The 20,336-nt window shown below is 43.0% G+C and overlaps 2 protein-coding genes across 2 annotated transcripts; both read right to left on the bottom strand.

Moving 5' to 3' along the window:
- Positions 1-88: 88 nt before the first annotated feature.
- On the bottom strand, positions 89-6,001 carry il6r (interleukin 6 receptor). Its single transcript, XM_068758948.1, has 10 exons — positions 5,920-6,001; positions 4,236-4,781; positions 3,704-3,827; positions 3,048-3,226; positions 2,801-2,970; positions 2,544-2,688; positions 1,832-1,854; positions 1,677-1,731; positions 1,280-1,382; positions 89-1,141 (listed from the first exon to the last, which is right to left on the bottom strand). The coding sequence occupies exons 1-10, from the start codon at positions 5,999-6,001 to the stop codon at positions 883-885; spliced, it is 1,686 nt and encodes a 561-aa protein (XP_068615049.1). The 3' UTR covers positions 89-882.
- Positions 6,002-7,567: 1,566 nt separating this feature from the next.
- Positions 7,568-18,687, bottom strand: atp8b2 (ATPase phospholipid transporting 8B2). The gene is made up of 30 exons (XM_068758100.1): positions 18,567-18,687; positions 18,043-18,101; positions 17,809-17,922; positions 17,572-17,670; positions 17,384-17,445; positions 17,236-17,308; positions 17,004-17,074; positions 16,819-16,898; positions 16,260-16,418; positions 16,098-16,186; positions 15,684-15,880; positions 15,068-15,188; positions 14,899-14,986; positions 14,769-14,803; positions 14,450-14,609; positions 14,170-14,358; positions 13,711-13,826; positions 13,382-13,546; positions 12,944-13,055; positions 12,318-12,423; positions 11,648-11,885; positions 11,329-11,512; positions 10,161-10,384; positions 9,991-10,074; positions 9,594-9,839; positions 9,346-9,488; positions 8,777-8,903; positions 7,917-8,337; positions 7,744-7,856; positions 7,568-7,657 (listed from the first exon to the last, which is right to left on the bottom strand). Exons 1-30 carry the CDS (start codon positions 18,685-18,687, stop codon positions 7,568-7,570), a joined length of 4,086 nt encoding a protein of 1,361 aa, XP_068614201.1.
- Positions 18,688-20,336: the final 1,649 nt, after the last annotated feature.

Genomic DNA, 20,336 nt, shown 5'->3' with positions numbered 1-20,336 from the left:
GAACATAAGTAATTTCTATTATAAATTATGTCAAATTAAGGCTTCTTGGAAGACCTCAGATGACAAGACAATCACTTATCAACTCTTTTATTTGACACACATCACAATTCACATAAATACGCAATTCCTATTCCATTTTTGGGAGCTGTGTGACTGTTCAGATTTAGCTATAATGTAATTTTAAACTATTTAGAAATCCCAGCATGGCCATGTTGCAAAACTTGCTCTCAGATTTTCTGAATGGTAATTCAGTTTTTTTTCTTTTATTATTGTATTTTCTCAATATGAAACATAGAGAAATTGGACAATGATGGTCTTCAACCGATATTTTAGCGCAGAGACTCTCTTCAGGAAACTTTCAGTCTCAATTTTCATTCCTCTCTTTCTCTTTGGAGCCACATGCAACATAAAATCAGCAGAATCAGCACAGTTTAGCCAGCTGAAAGTGTGATGTCATACAAACTCAGTTATTCTTCACACCTCATTAAGAATATCTGAAAACCGAGAGGGTAGAATTTCATTGATGAATTTGATCATCCTTATCAATATACAAAGAAAATGAGTTGGTGTTCTGCATGTAGTCTGATCATTAGGCCTACATCTAATCTTGAACACACTCTAAATTGACACAAATGTAGGACACACCAGCTAATAGATAAAGAAAACTTCTGAACACCTTACATTCGAGGCATGATTGAGTTCAGAGAAAGAGTACGAGAGAATTTACAGGGTGCTCCTGAGTTTGCTCCCGACAGAAGATCATTTTAAAACAAAACAAAAAGTCCTTCTGTCATTATCCTTCTGTCTTACGCTGAAATGGATTACAGAAATCCAGCAACACATAGCAGTCCAAATGCACCTTATAGTTTCACTCCCTGTTCATCACTCCTGCTGGATTAAGAAATAACTTGTGTTGTTAAAGTTCATGGCATCTATCTGTTCAATGTCAGGCTGATCTTCATTTTCTCCTTCCTTATCTTCTACCTGGCTCGGTCGGGGGGGCTTGTTAGATGGAGGACCAAAGGTACACAGAGCCTGTCCTTCAGGCGCTGCTGTAGCAGAGGGCGGAGGCCGAGGTGAGGTGGAAAACGGGGTGATGACACTCAGACTCCGGAATTTGGTCATAAATCTGTCCTTCTGTCTGGTATGATATAAAAGGTAATGACTGAAATAATCAATTGATGATAGAAATTTGATATGTTAATACACAAGACAATATTTAATATTATAAATGTATCTGTGCTTGTTGTGAGGCGGGAAAAACAAGGCGAGTCACTACCTGAATATGTATGCAGCAAAAGTGACTGAAAGCAGAGCAAAGGAGCCGGCGATCCACAGTATGTGAGCCGATTCTGTAAAACCTGAAGACAATGTTGGACCAACTGCAACAAAGAGAGGAGAATGTATAGCATCCACACAAACATATTTGTGTGTGTGTGAAAGAGATAAGTGTGTTGTGCCATGCTTCCTGTGGTGTGTTTCGCTGTGGGGCCTCTGTTAGCATTATGACACGATGGCTTCCTGTTAAAACGCAGTAGACCAGAGGGGATGTTCACATTTTAACAACACTTAATAGTTCCTTCTCTCTTTCTTGGCCTATTCCTCCATCTCTCTCTCTCACACACACACCTTATTATTAATCAATATATTTCACTGTCTATTATTTGCTCTATTACCTTCAGCCACATAATCCTCTTCGCCAGAGCTCTCCGTGTCCACATAGACTGGAATCTACAAGTTCGAGACAAGGCGATATCAAGGAGGCGGGACAACCGTGACCACTGGGCATTCATGATTGTGTCTTTAACGAGTGACACAAAGAGAATCTTACCATTGTGGTAGTTGACTCTGGAGCTGAGGAGAGAGCCAGGCAGACATGTTACTATAAGCAGAATACCGTTTCATTCCCATGGGGGGGGGGGGGGGGGGGGTAGGAGATCCCTTATGGTTGTGTGTTTTGCAGATCAACAGGAAACTTCTATATAAATATTAGATGTTATTTTTAACCCCTCAAGACTTTTTCTTTTTAGACTGTGTTCATTCAGGGTGCATCTTCAAACTGTGAATATGCAAAACCTCACAGATACAGGACCACGACTTGAGAGAGGTGATTAAACTCTCATTTCACTCATGACAACACAAATTGTGCACATTTCACAAATAATTATATCAAGAAGGAAAGAAGTCAACGTGAAAGCCAGTATTAAAGCTTTTCGCTGGATAGTGTTTTATGTTATTATGTAACGCAACAAAGAATTTTGAAAAATATTTCACTTCCTTTAAAAATGTACAAAAAGCAAATGTTCCTTTCATTTTAAATGAAGCAGACTTCTGTTTTGCTTTGAGTGTCCATCAGGACAGATTCTGAATCACTGAGGCAATTGCACTGATTCATTAGTCAACTTGATTTCAATAATTTATCTAAGGTTTTTCCAGCGATGAATAAAAAAAAAAAGATATTCATTTGAAATTCTACTAACAACGGTGTAGGCTAATATTAACTTTGCGTAAGTGAATATGTTTGTGTGTGCTTGTGTATCTACCTGTCCAACTGGTTGCAAGGACAGGGACGCTCCAGTCGCTCCACACCCCATCGTACTCGTCCCTCGTCCGAAGCTGGATCAGATACTCAACGCCAGGCATCGCATCGGGGACAGTGCAGGAGCGGCGGGCCTCAACCTTCTGTATCTACACACAATCAGGTAAACGCAAGAGCTTCATTGCTACAGGGATTAAAAACCTACAGAGAAAATGTAAACATGCATATAGACAAATGACGGATAGCCAAACCTGCACCCACCTGCTGATGGGAAAGCGAGGACCCAAGAGGTCCGTACTTGATCTCATAGTTTAGCTCGTAATGATTGTCTTGAGGCTTCCAGGAGGCCGGGCGACTCCAGGTGACTTTCATCCTCGTCTCCTGTCCCTCCACCTGTCGGACTGACACGTTCGATGGAGGGTCTGGCTTTACTGAGGAAGCGGGGACACGTAAAAGTGAGTGCAGCCTCAGATGAAACACGCACTGCATCAACTCTACGCCCGCTTACAAATGTCCAGAGGCGTGAAGGGCATCAGCGAACTGGTGGCGTTGCCTGCGACGCTCTGAACACACAGGTAGACTCTGTGAACAGTTCTCAGCTCATCCTCGTTGTAGTCCAAAGCGCACCAGCAGCGAGAGGCTGAGGATGAGTACGAGCACGGGAAGCGAAGGAACGCTTCATTCGGGCTGGGAGGTGGAAACAAAGAAGGCGGGCGGTGACACTTAATATAGATAAACTACAGGTAGCTGTGTGTCTCTTCCTTTAGCCTTTAGCATCCTTTAGCTGCTCCACATTTTACTGCTGGTCTCTTTCATTGTGACACGACTCTACGGGTTATATAGGGTACAAAAGAGCATCAAATTGAATATACCGGTAATATAGAGAGTGCAGAATATATGAGATGAAACTGACATGAACAAGGAATATATATATCATTTTCTGTGATGGTGGATCCGGATCTACTTTCTTACCTGGTTCAAGTCGTTTAAGTTTTGTTTACATATCTGCTTTACATTTTGTTTCCTGCTTGTTTTCAGATAAATGAGAGATTGTATAGCATTACTTTAAAGGGCTACATTTTGGTGTTATGTTGAGTTATTTTACAATCTTCACACCACCTGCTGACGATCTGTCTGTGCGTCACGGTGCAGCAGGTGTCGTACCTTTTACTGACGAACAGGGAACAGTCTGGCCTCACAGCGACACACTTCTGAGGCGTCCACTCACAGCGGATCTTACTGCTGGGCGACCTTTTAAAGCAGTGCAGGCTGGGCTTCTCCGGAGGATCTAACACACAGCAGATATGTTCATTCAGTCAGTCATTTTTTTATTATTATTATTGGCATTGACTGGTAGCTCCTTCTATGGATTATTATTCTAATAGATTAATAAAACCTTCCCAGAATCCAGTGCATTTTTGATGATTTGTTTTCCCACTAATACAACAATAATTTAAAACAAATGAAAATATCTACCTGAACTGATATGAGTGTTTCACCATCCTACAAGGACTCTATATTTTATACACTAGTAGTGAAATGATTTCACTAATCCTTCCAGAATATTGTCCGTCTCCTCCATTGTTTTTTTTTAGGGGCATACTTTGCTTTCAGGTGTGAAAATATTTAACAAAACCAAATCAAAATTGACATAATAAGTTAACTTCAATCATCCATCACTTAAGCCACGACTCACCTGTAATGATTACTTTTAGGGAGAACCGTTCTCTGCCTCTGTAATGACACTTGTATGTCCCAGAGTCAGTCAGTTTTACCACGGGCAGAGACAACGTCTCCCCCGTCCTCCATCTGGTTTCTCGTTGGTCGCTTCCCCCCGGCCTCCTACTCGTCCGTTTCCAATGATATTTCGAGTTTGTGTCCCTTGTCATCCAGCTTCTGTCCTCTTTGTCTTCTTCCTCATCGCCATTCTTCCCATCAATCTCTTCAGCCTTAGACAGTCTGTGCTCATTGGTTGACTGGACCAGGTGAGTGGTGGGAGAAGCTGTGCGTCCTGAATCTCTATGTCTGAGGCTTCTGATCACACTCACGACATTCTCCACAGCATGCGCTTCATTTTTCCTATAACTGTTGTGGGTTCTTATTATAGAGGTGCGTTGTGCTTCCGATATTCCTTTGGTGTTTGAGCTGTTTCTGACCAGAACTCCATCCACAGCCACACGACCACTGCAGGTCATGACTAAGTCACTGCCCGGGGATAAAACCAACACCCCAGGGGGAGGGTCTGCACAGAAATAAAGATAAAGTCCGAATGAATAGAGTAAAATAAGTGTGCATTGGATGCTTGGGTTTAAGAAAACAGAATGACAGATTGGGCCTTGAGTAATGTTTGTGAGACACCAGGATCACAGATGATGCAATAATGCCTATCCTGAAATTACCAACCCGTACTGAAATTCTTCTTTTAATAAACCTCTCATCTTAACCAATTCTTCATCTGTGTTATCTTTTATTTACATTTATGATATATTGGCGGTTGCTCGGTCGTTATCTGTGCTGGCAGCCTCCTGTTTGGACTTGACTTGACTTCAAATGTCTATTGCCCTTTTAGAGTTCAAACACACTATCGCACCCTTGCTTCACATTACATTACCATCTTGTTTTCATATCAGATAAGGACAAAGAGAAACGCTGTCGTTCAGATGTTCTGAAAGTTTTACATTTTACACTGACCTGTAAGATTTGATTTTCCTAATCCCGCGTTTTAGAAAATTGAGTCTTAAATATCCATTTAGAGCTTTAATCCAGTAAAATACAACTAAGGCTAAAAACATGATTACAAGAGGTGCCGGGTAATAAAGCTAGAATAAATCGAAGCAGCTGTTTTAATATGAATGTATTAAGGCAGAATATTGAAAAAGAAAACTAAGGTTCTTCCAAAAGGAGGTAATAAAATTAGTTATTTTAGGAAAATCCGACTTTATTCATTATAATAAGTGAAAATTATGCATAAAACATTTTTCAATAAAAACAAAAACATGATTCTAGACTCACAGATGGGATTATTAGAATTTTATTCAATCGTTTTGTATTTTCAAACTATATTTTTTAAATGTGATATTACTGTGTCTAGTTTACTTATAGTTAAAGATGTAACAGTGATTACAATTTATGTAAAAAAAATTATATATTAATCATATTATAAATATATTTCTGATTTTACAGATAAAATTATTTTAAATACTCTTCCCTAACATTTACAAAAAAAAAGAGAGACACGAAGACCAACAACTAGTGTTTAAAATGAAGAAGCTTTAAAGAAGAAGTTAATCTTAAAGCTGTATTGTTATTATTATTTATCTCACACATACTATCAATAAATCCCCACACATCGGAACGTAGCCTAGAAAATGGATCTTTACCTTTTCTTGGGCACGTTCCGTCGAAAATAGTGTGCGCCTGCGTTGCGCACAGAACACAGAGAAAAGGGAGAAAAATCCGCATTTTGGCGCAAGAATCTCCCTGAAAACGACTCATCGCACCATAACCGGTTCACACTCCACAGCAGCACCGGTTTGAGACTGTTGTTATGATTCCCGTTGAACTTTCGACGCGCGCAAACAGGACGGAGTTGCGCCCTGACTTCTCGCCGTCTGTCCGTCAGACCCGTTATTGTGAAATCCCGGCGCGCTTCTTCCTCTTCAGCAGAGGAAATCCTCCCCAGCGTCAAAATAAAACCTCATTAAAAATAGAGCTCCTTTTTAAAAAGATATATTACCTTCACCATAAAACCGGCGGGCCGAGGAAAAGTCAGTGTCGATCCAGGACGCTGCCTTTCAACACATGAATGTATTATAAATATGTGTCATTATTTCTCAGATGTAAAAAACAAACAAAAAAGAGTTCCTAACTAGTTAATCAGTGAACAGGCAAAACGGTAGCTATACTCCTCTCACTTTATGTCATTGGATATGCTGCTCTAATGACGCAGTGAGCTCGCATCTTGTAAAACATCTGTCTGTCTATCTGTCATTTGCTGAATGAAAAAGATCACAAGTATATTTAGGTATCAAACCATGATCAACTCCAAACACCTTCACTTTATTCAAGAAGTTTACTTTGGTTTTCAATTCTTCTTGCCCAGATCCAAACTAAAATAGCAGCAGGATGTCCTTTCGGTCTGTCTTTCAGGTACAAGACATTCTATCAGAGATACATGAATCTGAATATCACCTCAAATAAACAATAGGAGACTGTTTAAGGTGCAATTCAACTAAGCAAGTACAAAATACATCAATATGATGCAAAAAGGAATGAAGTACCAAATAAAGTTAGCAATAAAAAAAAACATACTTTATGCAAAGGTCTAGTATTTTAAATACATTTAAAGTATGAAAATACTGTTCTCATTGAGCGCTTTAGCGAACACAGAAGCTTGAGTATAATCCTCGACAAAAACACTCAGAGCGCAGACTTCCGCCCAGCAGCTCATTCCCCTCATAATTAGACCTATACCGTCCACATGGTGATCTGGATCATCATCAAAAGGTTATAAATTGTTCTTGATATCTTTATACACCAACCATGAAAAGTAAAAGTGAATCAGAGTTGATGTGTATTTTTAACTGCTTTTTGAATCCGTAAATGGAGTTTTCAATGTCAAACTTTTTAATATTTTTTTCCTAACGTCAATCTGGATGCGATCCAGATGAAATTTGGTGGTGCGTTAGACGTCCCCATCCTACACGACTGCATCAAATTCCATAGATATCAGATCATCACCAGAATGTAATCATCTGTTCCTGGTTGCATTCCCAACATTTCCTGAAAGTCTAATCAAGATCGGTCTATTTTATCACATCTGTCTTCCCATTTGCTGCTGTCCTTCAGTAATGTACTGTGAATCCATGATGATCCATTCATGGGTACAGCCATCAGCCATGGAAACAGGTCAATGGGATCCTTCTTTATGTGACAGATTAATGTGATTTGTGTGTTCGTAGCATCAGTGCTAACATATACTGTGTACAGCAACATTAACAAGTTTTTCTTCCATTTATTGTGGACATTTCACTCAGTCGGGCTGGTTTCCTCAGCGAGGGACGGTGAGTCTGGGCTGTCGGATGCAGCCGGTCGATTTTTCCAACCAAAAAAGACTCCCTATTGGAAAATGAAAGTTATTTAATGCAGACACCACAAAATAGAGGAATTTCATACAGGTAATAAGTTGAATAAGATCAGCTCACCTGCACAGTCCCCAGAGTGATCGTCCAGCCTCCTGGTGAGTCGCCATTGGGCTTCGGCGCTAATGGGATGAGGGCGCCAGCATCATGGGCCTGGACTGAAGCCTGAGGGGCGGCTGCTTCCGAAGTTGTTGCTGAAGCTGCTTTGTTTTGTGTGGATAAGGTGATTTGCGTACTATGGGCTGGCGTTACACCCGTTTCCGCTTCAACAGGTATATCTTGCGAGCCGCCGAGAACAGAGGAGGAGTTTGAGAGTGGCTGGACTGACCCAGAGGCAGAGCTGGGCACTGGGCTGCACTCCCCGGAAGCACACGGGGGTGTCTGTGCGTGCTTCTTCCTGCGGAGCGTGTCGATCCAGCTGGAGCTGTGTTTGGAAGCGAAGCTGGCCAGGGCCAGAGATGACAGCCTCATGTTTTTACCTGAGGTGATCAGTTCTCCAAATCCTTCCTGGTGAGCAAAGGCGTAGCCTGACCTCCTAGAGCCACCGCGAGCGCCCAGCCGCCCCTCGGAGATGCTGCTCGTTTGATGCCAGGTGCCTCCCGTGCTACGAACTAGCGGCTTTCGCTTCTTCTGGAGCACCAGCTGAGTGTAGCGCACCTGGAAGGGGCGAGTAGATTCAGTGACTTGAGAGAGAGAGAACCTTCTGAGCTGTTTCACCGTTTCCACACTCTGTGCTAAATGAATCAGAGCTTTTTTTTTTAAATAATAAGATCGATCTAGAATAAACCCCAAACCCTTCTTGTTTTATAACTCAGATTCATGTGACTGGCCGACAAGAGTGAACACCGAGCTGGCGTTCCTGCTCTAAAAGCAGCTTCTATCATTACGGCACACTGATCAGGTCAATATTTGCAGAACATCTCCAGTGCACAAAATGCAGCGATTGCAAGTCTGAGTTCTTCATCATCATCATCATCTTCACCACACACACAACTTTGCACTGCATGCATGCAGTAAATCATTGGCTGAGATTAGTGGCAATGACATGTTGCAATGAGGTCAATGGACTCAACATTTTGTTGTGTTGTTTTCTCACCGTGTCCGAGAGCTGAGGTTTGAGATCCACCTTGAGGAAGCGGCATGCCAAAACTGGAACTATGCATATTGCTGTTGCCAATGCAATAGTTAACCACACGACCGGTTGCAATAACGTGCTCTGGGCACTGGCTGTACGCACAAAAACACATTACAACATAAAAAAAACATGAGCAAATATGTTATGTGTTCATTTCATGTGTCTGTGTGGGTTCTCAGTCGTCCAAGTCGAGGTAAATGAAAACGTCTTATGTATGCATATAGACATTCACATATGTGTCTAAGTATAAGTGGACGGATGGAGCCCTATAGAGATTCTGGTAAACCCATATTAAGTAATTTATTTATAGGAAATAATGAACAAAATTAAAATACATTAGACTCGACGACAAATACACAAACTCAACAATAAATACGTAATAAAAAACACAAATCTCAGCTGGTAACAAGTCAAAACAATATAAGAGCCAACTCCGATGCCGTAAAGCATCAAATCATTCATGACTGAACCCTCTTTAAAAACTACAATATAAATATGTTTGTATGTGACATAAATGAAAGACAGGGCACCGACCTACAAAGTGGAACTGGTTGGGAAAGATCCTGAAGAGGGTCTGACTGTGCAGAGCAATCATGATGGTGAAATAGGAGCCCAGAGAACCCAACACAAACACGTAGTTGATAACCGTCCAGAAGCCTGTGTCAAGAGCAATCTACAGAAAGACAACAGAAAACACACACACACAGAGGTACCCATTTAATATACATGCTTAAACAGTATTCAAAGAGAGAGCTAACACCACTCTGACCTCACTCACCTGTACGCTGACCACAATGACCAGGGCTGTAGCAGTGGTGACTGCAAAGGTCTGGTAGTCGGCAAGGGGCACTCCGGTGCTTTGAGTGGCGTTGGACAGGACGGCGTAAGGAACAAAAAACAGTACTACTGATGTGAAGATGCCCTGAGCGATGCAGATGAAGAACTCTCTCTTGTTGAAGAGGAGGTTGAGCTGTCCAGGCTCGTACAGTTTAGGATACTCCAGACTCTTCTGGTCGGGAACATCCTGCAATAAGAGTTTGATTGAATAACTGTGGCAAGGATGAGAAAGACCTGGTGGAGAACACAGTACAGTCTTTCCTCTTTGTGTAGTCATTCAGGTTTATCAAATGATAAAGCACAGACTGTATACAGTGCACAGTACAACCGTAACACACCTGATCAAATATCCCCATGGCCAATACAGGAAGGGACGTGTAGACGATGTTGTAGAGTGTGATGAAGTACTGATCATACACCGTCTACAACGCAGAGGAGACACAAACAATCAGATTGCAATTCCCACCTTCTGATTGCTGATGTTAGAACGTTCTCTCCTGACCCATACCTGTGCAGAGAAACCACAGAAGAAGCCGAACCAGAAGTGCACCATGGTGAAGGCAAAGTTCTTGTAGAAGAAGTAGCAGAGGAATCGGCACATCCGCAGGTAGGACCAGCGTCCGTGCACCAGCAGCAGACGCTGTAGGAAGCGGAACTGGGAAAAGGAGTAGTCACTGGCCAAGGCAGCCTGTATCCCCTCCTGACCTGAGATACCAACACCGATGTGAGCACCTGGAGGCATGGTGAGATGGAAAAGCCCGCTCTCATTCCCAGGGCATGGATTACACTGCTTGGGTGCATCATTTGGTGCTTCCTCCAGAAGCAGAAGGTACCGTTTGATGTCTGGAGGGAGACCATTTAATGTATCTCTAATGGAAAGTCATCCATAGAAATATGCACAACAACTAATTGGTTCTACATTTGTTTTATGTCATGGTTGCAAATCATATTAAATGTATTCATGAAAGGTTAAGGGTTTCATCATCCATGATAATCTGGGTTAGATAAGTAAAGGAGAAGGTGTGACTGAGTAAGGAAGGAGATTACAAGTTAGGTGTAAGTGATGGGCTTGCACCAGGAACAAGATCAAACTGTTCAACACCAATGACTAATTATTAAGATGGAACTCTGCAGAAAACACCTTAGCAAAGAAACTAAGGAACTATTGATAGACCAAACACGATGAGCACATACCGGTAACTACGTAACACAAATTTCCACATGCCCTCATCGCTACTGACTCGAGGTAGAAAAACAACGTTGGTCTTCCTAAGAATTTCCATTGCCTCACGACAGACAGCGGCACCCACGTGGCAAAACTTCTCCTTTCGGTCTTTCCTTACTATTTTAACCCTTTAAAGCAGAGTGTATTAACATCATCACTGTCAGACCCCCCCCCCCCCCCCGAAAAGCCTGATGTACACAATCAGACACGCGCATCTACACTTTCCATGCAAAAACAATTATGGATTTAGCAAAAAATTAAACAGATTAAAGCTTTTTTTCCCCATAAGGTTCCATAAAGACCTAATTTTCCAAAATTTGTATTTTTCTCACAATTATTTCACAGTTCTGGCTGGCTGATTGATTGATTGATTGGCTCTGTATGGTTAATAACAACCCATTTGCCTCCTCCTGCCCAGCTTCTGCATATTGATCCTGCCTGCTTGACTCACTTTTGATCATGCTAACATCGTTGGCTCCATCTCCTATCGCCAGAGTGACAGCCTTCCTGTGTTTCTTGATGAGCTCCACCACTTGGGCTTTTTGCAGTGGGGTGACCCTGCAGCAGATCACGGCTTTGCAGGCACACGCCATCGATACAAACTCCATCTCCATGTCTGCTTCCAGTGCATGGGCCTATCAGGCAGCAGGAGGGAGTCCAGCAGTTTAAAGATAAATGGAATATGGTGAGATGTTTAATTGATGTAAGTAAGACATTTTCTCATGACAGTTGAAATGTTATTATTCACAAGTACAGGGTGTTGTTCATACCAGACTCTGACCACTGATCACGAGAGCAAATTCTCCGGAGATGTCATCCATGTTGGAGGGAGATGGATGTGGAGGAGAGGGAAGTGGAGTCGGGTATTGCATCTGTTTCGCGCCTTCTCCCTCATGTCCCTCCCTGAAAACATTACCCACGCAATTTGCCTCCCCACATCCCCCCAACTCGGCCTCCTTTCCTCCAGCTCCAATTTGTGATGCCTCTATCATCCTTTCCCTCGCCCTCCTGAAGGAAGAGAACGAAGTGGACATCAACAGGGGCCCGCCACAAAGACGGCATCCCAACTAAACGAGGTGGAAAATAAGAGGGAAGGACGCGCAAACAAAAGGCAGGCACAGAGAGCAGAGAAAACAAGTCATATAAGGGATAAAAATAGCGAGGAGGTGAACCTGAGAAAGAGCAGGTTAATGTCAGGGGTATCAGGTGACTGCAGTGAGCTGTACCTGGACCCTGATGTTGCAGCTGATGCTTCAGCCCCTGCTTACGAATTCAATCCTTATGTGAATTTGTGTGCCACATGTAAGCATCAGGACCATAACTAGTCATAACGATGGTAGAAATGGAGCCACCATGTTTGAGAGGAGCTGTGGATATGTCAATATCACAATGTAGTGAAACAGAAACCCCTCAGACAGCTGTCCAGAGCGACGGACCGACCTGAGCTCCTGCCGAACACGCTGCACCGTGTGGCCATCGATGATAAACACTTCCGTCATGTCGTCGGTCAGCATTTTGCAGGAATATCCTATATTGACAGCTGTCTCTACGTTAGACAGATAGAGATGGTTACAGGACAGATCAGCTGAATCGACTGCAGATGCATTATACAAAGATCAAGCACCAGACCGAGAGCACAAACAGATCAAAAGTTTGATCTTTAGACTTTAAGTATAAAGGAAAAAAAAGTGGTACCTTCTGTTAAAAAGTTCACAAACTCCATTTAAGGTTGCTGGTTTGTTTTTTTGTGTCTTCGCTGATGGCTGGTTCCTTCTAATAGTGATTTATCATTTTAATTATCTGTGATGCATATATGGATTTGTCCGATGAAAGCAATCAATATATTAGTTTTCTGCATCTGGATTGGTGACAGTTTGAAAGTGCACTGAAGTAAATCCATAAATGAGTGCAGAAAAAAATGTTATATTGAGTTACTCGCAAGAATCACCGTTAGGGAATAATCTTTTCAATTTTATGCATCTCTGCAAATTCCAACGCTTTAAAAAAAAATAAAAAAACCTTTAAAATCTAATATGTAAATGTGTATACAAAACAGTTAATCTCACCCTGCTTGTCTCCAGTGAGAACCCAGATCTTAATGTTGGCCAGAGAGAGGACAGCGATGGTCTCTGGGACGCCTTCCTGCAGTTTGTCTTCTATGGCTGTGGCACCCAGGAGCTACACAGGATAGCAAAAATCACACAGACACAACGTCAAGTTCATCACACCAGTGAAAAATGTAAGAAATAACATGAAAGCAGAGTCGAATGGTACGACTCAGATTGCTTGGCTCTTGGTTAAAGAAAGGAATTATCCCACATCAAAGATACATGAAGCTAAACTGAGCTCCATTCTTACTCTACTTTTTTATATTCTGTTTGCAGATCGAACTAAATTATGAGAGAAGCAAATGGCTTCATGGGCTGATGTGTAGAAAATGAAAATTAAACAAGCACACACAGCCGCACACACATGGATGCACGTCCTAAAACTGAGTCGCCAACCATCATGTCCTGTTCTATCTCCTCATAGGCTGCCGCCAGTCGGTCCTCCCTGCAGTCGGTGGCTTTGTCGGCGTAGTGGTGGCTCTCTGACCACGACTCCCACTCATCCTCCGACAGGTCCCTGTAGGCCAGCGCCAACGTCCGCAAACCGTCAGCTGCATACTCCTAGAACCGCATACAACATCCACAGTCGCAAGCACGCACACTTTGACACGAGAACACCCCTGAGCCAGTGAGGAGCAATTTAAGCGAGGACATAGCTGTCATGAGGTTTGCAGACATTAGATGGCAGCACAGCTCCATCCGTCTATCAGAAGGCGTTCGCTCACATTGAGGTGGTCCGAGGTGATGTTCATCAGTTCCTGATTACAAGGGTGGAGTCGCTCCAGCAGCACTGTGTCAGCTCCTTTACAGTAAAGACGGATGCTGCCCTCTGGGTGGCGCACTGAAGAACAAAGCAGCATCCGTGCGAATCCATCATAAAGGATAAAACATAAATCAGGACTAATAACATGAATACTGTTAGTTTGTAGAAGTGTAGATTGTTAGGTAAATAAATATTTGTCTTAATATGCAACAATGAGGAGAATTAATGTATTATGCACCACGGTCAATGTAATTATCTTCATATAGCCATTTGATGAGACAGCTGTCACACTGCAGATAGTAACTTCCAGTTTCATACATATTATTGTACTGCATCTTTTTAATATAAACCTTATAAGAAATGCTCATCAATTCCAGATGTTTTTCTTCATTTAGATTGCAAATTGAAAATGATCACACACCTATAACAGACATCCTTTTGCGTATGTTGTTGAAGTCCAGGATGGCGAGCAGAGTGTAGGTGACGGGTCGTCCCATCTCGATGGTGGTTATGGTCCCAGGCGTTCGGAAGCGAAACACAAAGCCAAAGTTTCGAGCTGCAGTTACTAGAGCGCTCTCATCCGGAGACTGAGCCTTATAAACCAGCTCCCCTGGAATATATGATCAAAGGGCGGTGTCTTTGTGTCAGTGTTCACAGCCACTCAACCAATTGGGATTCTCCGCACCCCTTCTCTCACTCACCCTTACTCTTCTCCTCACTCATGACAGTGTGACAGAGAGCGAGCAGGCGGAAGAACTCCTGCGTGTGTGAATCTCCCACTTTCACCGATTCAAGCAAAGTGTCGTCATAGAAACAGAAGTCCGGGTCTGCCAGGGGGTTGAAGGGAGTAAAGTCCAGTCTCTGAAGGGAGAATATATATATATATTGTATATTAACATTAAGCCATTTTTATCTTGCATTTTCCTGGAGTCTGTCTTTCATTCTTGGGTGGATTCTTGTGGTATTTTAAATATGTGTGTATAAGAATGGGTGTTTTAGTTCAACAAAAAAGCTGCGTACCTTTGGCTGAGGTCCAAACGGGTCTGTTACTTCACCTAACCAGCACATAGATGCATTGTTGATTATTGTGCATGTGTGAGTACAGGAAATACCTTAAATAGTGTGTGTGTGTGTGTGTGTGTGTACCTACCATAAGTCTGTCCATTGATGGAGCACTTATTGAAACTCATGATATTCTGTGTGAGAGTACCAGTCTTGTCACTGAAGATGTATTCAACCTAAGAGAAACACATGACTGTAACTGAACCGTGTCCAAGCATCATGTGTATGGCGTCGGTTCTGGGCGGGGGGGCCCCCACCTGGCCCAGCTCCTCGTTCAGAGTGGTGGTCCTGGCCTCAGCTGCCGTGTTACACTGAGAACAGAACATCTGCTCATCCCAGTTAATGAAGTAGCTGTGACCCAGTCTGATCACCTCCACGCTACACACAGACAGGAGAGAGAGGGGCACGGTAGCATTCAAGTCATCTAGTCTCTGCAGCGCCACGTACAGGTGGGGCCGCAGTTGGACGCCGTTATTATTGAGTTAAGGCTTGTCAATACAAGCCTAACCCTAACCCACGCACGCAAAACCTTCCGCTACCGGGTCGCGGGTCGTGCTGGAGCCTATCTCAGCAATCAACGGGCGAGAGGCGGGGTTACACCCTGGACAAGCCGCCAGTTCATCCGTGTGTGGAGAGTGTGGAACATCCTTCACTACACAGCTGTATCTATTTACATTAGTATTGTCACATATTCATTCATTATTTAGTCACAATCTTCTCCACTAATACCTGCTAGCCATGCAATCGCCATAATGTTGTTCTTGGGAGACAATAAAGTTTAAGTAAATAACTGTCTGCTAATATATGAACATTACCTAGTGCTGTATACACTCCTTGAAGAGCACGTCTTTTGGTGCTCGATGTTTTCCTCACCTCACATACAGAGAGATCGGCACCACTGTGTTGAGAATGATGATGTAGGACCAGAAGGACAGGAAGGCCGAGAACAGGAAGTTGTCCACAGGAGGGTCCCAGGGCAGGTAGCTCTGAAACCGGGAGCCCACCTCTCGCTCCCACACTGCATTACCCACAGCCAGGATCACACCCATGCACACCAGGAAGCAAAAGATCTGAAAGACAAAGGTCAAGACAAAGGTCAGAGTATGAGCGAGTGTGGCGTCTAAGTGCACAATCCGTGACACATGTTGGGTCTGTGGTCAGATGAGTCAGGTCAGGGCAGAATTTGTTATTACAGGAGACACATGACACTAGATTCAAACCGCTGAGATCCAGTCCTGAAATAATTGCTACAAGATCTGTGAAAGTGAGAGGGGTGAGGTGTCCTACCCAGAGGACAAGAGTGTTCATCAAGCGATCAATGCTTGTACGCTTAAACGTGGTGCGACCACAGTTCTGCATTAGTTTGGTGTCTGGGCCTGGAATAAGAAGAAGGAAAATGAAACCCGTGACACATGATTACCACGCCTTCACCCACAGAGATATACAGACCCGCAAAGATGACGAGGCCATAGCAGGCCTCCGTGTTGCGGAGGACGCAGCCTCGTAGCAGCATGTTCTGATTGGTCAGACTGTATTTCTTGTCTTGCCAGTAGAGAGTCCCACAGAAACGATCCAGCTTGTTGTTGGGAGGTTCACACACAACCTCACCTTCACACACAAACAGACACAAACTCAAGTCAGATGCTCGAAATTGAAAAATCTATTCACAGTATTACGTTTGCAATTCCAGCTGTATGATAATGTGCTGAATTATTCATCAGCGTGACACCATAGCTTTAGCACTGTAAGAACAGTATCGTATTCTCCTAAGCAGACAGGGAGTGTATGTGTGTGTGTGTGCGCGTGTGTCTGCGCAAGTTGCTTGTTTTGTCTTGGAAAGGTGTGAAAGTGGATAATGTTTCTGTAGAATACTAAGATACAGACATACTGCATACACCCCCCCCTCCCCCCATAACATCAGCATGTGACATCATATCCTCCATCCCTTTAGGGAAGTTAGACAAGTGGATATTTGTTTACTTAATTTAATGGAAAACTTAAATCTCACCATCAAATAAAGCCAAGTTGTTCTGGTCTCCCATTTCAGATGTGACTGAGACCGACTGACGCACCTTCATATTCGTCTCTCTGCAAGATAAAGCAGCACATATTGAGTCATCAGATGCATATCGATAGCCTCTGCAGACTGTGGCGTATTTTAAGTCAACGGTAGGATGCGGTGCATTTCCTGACCCATCCAACTCAGCTGTCTCGATGTAACAGAGGCCATGAGGTTCACTGCTGGACAAAAGGAGCACGTCGGCCTGAAAGCAGCAGAGAGAATCACTGGCACCGAAGGACGATGGTGACTATAATGAGCATACACATCTGGAAATACGTTTTAATTCTAAATTCAGCAGCTAACATCCCATAATATGGCGTGTGCTTGTTCGTGTACAGTGATGTACGTATTGGACACACGTACCGCCACAAACTGATTGTTTTCCAGTTTGATGATGTCACCCACTCGAACATTCATCCACTTCTCGTTCTGCAGCCTGCAACAATAAACCGCAGATGAAGTTAGAGAAAGCAAAGACATGTCCTTGCAAATGTCAACACGGGCGACTCACGAGCCATGGATGAGGACCCGTGACTGACGGTTGTTGACTTGGTTGTCGCTTTTGTGACGAAACTGCAGGAGATAAATATCATCATTTCAAAAAAAAGTCATCCCTGCTACAAATAAGAGTCTCTGAGCTTTATAACTGCCTACAAACAAGAGTCAAGAAGCATCTGTCGGGTGAGAACGCACGCTTACATAATCATCCGTTGCATCCTTGACTGCAGTGATGCTCAGCACCAGAGCTAAAGGCACGATGGTGGTGAACCAGGAGAGGGAGGAGATCTGAGGTATCAACTGGACAGTCGGAGAGAAGGGTGATTCGCAGGTTAGTTTGAGAAGCGACGCAAAGCCAGTTCATTAATTATCATTTACCTCCATTGCCTATTCAATTTATCAACCCTATTTTCAGCCCCTCCTTCACCCCGTCCTCACCTGCAGTATGAGCAGGAAGAGGAAGTACGTGTTTGCTACTTCCTGGAACTGCTCAAACAAGTTAATGGGTAGGAAGGTGATGATGTTGTACTTGGATGTCATGATGCAGTTACTCTGGGTGAGGAGGAGGGAAAAATTCATACTTAAAACGATTCCACCGCATTAAAGTTGACGTGTTTAAAAGAGGAAACTAAGTCCATTTATTTTACAGCGTAACAGAGAAAACTTACTTACTGCATACTGAAACTTCTCGTTGTATTCTCTGTCATTAGCTCTAACCCTTCTTTCCTCCTCTGCAGAAATACGAGACAAGAAATGAGTCATAGAAGGATAATAGAACAACACAGATATGGATGTTTGTCAATGTACAATAAAATTGCACATTTAATTCCTAAACACAATATCAGTACTACTCTCGTGGACAGGGAACCAAGTGAAGCAGCATTCCATTATATTTTGGTAAATATTCATGGCTTGGATCATAAATCGATAAACAGGAGAGTCTGCTGGAGGGTATTTAAACAAACAGCGTTATTTTGTCTGATGTGCAAACATCAGCTAACATTTAAAAAGATGCTGCCTCTTTCCCTTAGTGACTGGATGTGCCATCTGGTGCAAGCGTGAGACACAAAGGAAAAATATGCACGTGTGTACGTCGCTATAAATCCACAGAGACTCATTACAGGTAGTCGGAGAGACACACAAGTACATAAATGATATTTCCTGTGTTCAGGCTGCGGCCCACCGCCCCTCCTGACCCTGACCCTGACCCTTGTCCTCTTGCTGGTATCTGTTTATGCTGATGCATATTTTGATTGTCTCCAACTCCAGGCTTGTCTCCTCCAATACTTCCTGTAGTTTCCTGCGACTCAGCAGCATTACAAGACCTGTCTTGTTTTTGTACAAATAACAACTAAAAATAAATGTCCATTTATGCTATATTTAGCTTCAACAAACCTAAACATCAGGCTCAGGACAGAATTAAAAATATATATAAAACACGCTAATTAGAGTGTCGACTTGCTAAATACACCAAGTTGATATGTTAATATAATATGAAATTAGCTCTGGTTAGTAAAGTAACATTAGATTTGTGTACCTGCGCATCCTGCACTATATATTCTGTTGTTTTCCCGCTGAGACCTGCCCCATCTGAGAGCCCTTATGCTGCTTGGCAGGGGCAAATATCCACTAGAGGGTTTGTGTGTCGATCAATGGCAAGGCTGCATTAACGCGAGACAAAGAGGTAAGCCTGTGCCAGGTAAGGTTTCCCAGCATCTGATATCAGGCGGCCCTGCACGAGCTGACCAACCCAGTCTGAATGCATGAACAAAGTGTTTAATGTCTCTGACAGCTTCAAGGGCATTAGAAGCCCCGACACAAACTACATGTCACACAGCAAGTTTGTGCAATTTTTTAAAAAGCCCCGATATAGAGAAACTTTCAGCTGCAGGGCTCCTCTCAGTAAATGTTTCCATAAACAAGGAGTACATAAATATCGATACAGACTAAAGTACGTACTTCATTTCATGCTATCTTACACAGAATGACGATCAATCAATCAACATCAACTCTCTATAACTCCCCCCCCCCGCATGGCCAGACATGCAAGGATTACGTCTCTCTGCTTAGAACTGATGCTCACGTCAACAGGAGCGACACAGTTGAACGTGGACTGAAGTCACGGCAGCGAAGACCACAGAGTAATCAGAGCAATGCAAAACGATACCGTCCTCGTCATGGCTAAGTCAGGGCGCAACCAGAAAGGATCATCACTCATTGTGCATGATTTAATCAGGCAATAAGGAGATAGTTGAATCATTTGCACACACACGGTGATCTGATTAGAGGGAAGACGATGCCAGTGCCACAGTGAAAGACCGATTGAGGTCAAATGAAGGTGCCATGGAGTGTGACTTGTGAGCGCTATGCTGAGGAGTAAGGATATAGACAAGCAGCACAGATACAATGGAGGCTGGCGCCTGAACGATCGATCGGTGTTTCAGGCAGCAGAGAAAAGGACATCGTCCTACTTATTTAAATACGATTCTCACATCGTGTAGATGCTTCCGCTTAAGTTTAAGTCCACTTGATTTCACCATGTGAATTCCAAAGCTACGAAGACCAGTGCAAGCTTTTTGAAGCCACTATTGTATGCTATTCTAAAACCTGTGTGAGTAATGTGCATGGAACAGGTACCGACCAGGAGGAGGCCTCTTTCTGAACATCTCCGCTCTGCCGGTGTCCTTCCTCTATTGCCCATGAGACTGTCTGCAGCACTGAGGAACAAGCAATTGAAGAGTCGGTGAAATAAGAACTACTTATAGAAACATTCTCTAATCCAAAGCATGAATGAAACATTTTATGTAGCGTCCTCTTTAAAATGTTTTTTTCCTATTTATTTAATGTGAAGAGAAGTTCACAAAAACCAATTCCATAACCACAAATTTGGGTTTATTTTCTACTTTTTTATTTTTTACACACACACAAAGAAGTTAGGGTTAGGGTTAGGGTTGCCTCAGAATTCC

The sequence above is a fragment of the Brachionichthys hirsutus genome, chromosome 3, assembly GCF_040956055.1.
Source record: "Brachionichthys hirsutus isolate HB-005 chromosome 3, CSIRO-AGI_Bhir_v1, whole genome shotgun sequence".
In the NCBI taxonomy this organism is placed as follows: domain Eukaryota; kingdom Metazoa; phylum Chordata; class Actinopteri; order Lophiiformes; family Brachionichthyidae; genus Brachionichthys; species Brachionichthys hirsutus.
This window is presented reverse-complemented; position numbering and strand designations above follow the sequence as displayed.

Bases quoted from the DNA above. Each gene is read 5' to 3' on its own strand.
- il6r (XM_068758948.1), bottom strand. From the start codon at position 6,001: ATGCGGATTTTTCTCCCTTTTCTCTGTGTTCTGTGCGCAACGCAGGCG. The intron at 2,689-2,800 runs GTGGGTGCAGGT...GATTGTGTGTAG, and splicing joins CCTCGCTTTCCCATCAGCAG to ATACAGAAGGTTGAGGCCCG. The intron at 1,383-1,676 runs GTAATAGAGCAA...TCTTTGTTGCAG, and splicing joins AGAGGATTATGTGGCTGAAG to TTGGTCCAACATTGTCTTCA.
- atp8b2 (XM_068758100.1), bottom strand. From the start codon at position 18,687: ATGCTGCTGAGTCGCAGGAAACTACAGGAAGTATTGGAGGAGACAAGC. The intron at 17,923-18,042 runs GTAAGTAAGTTT...CTCCTCACCCAG, and splicing joins ACGAGAAGTTTCAGTATGCA to AGTAACTGCATCATGACATC. The intron at 17,309-17,383 runs GTGAGTCGCCCG...TTATTGTTGCAG, and splicing joins CGGGTCCTCATCCATGGCTC to GCTGCAGAACGAGAAGTGGA.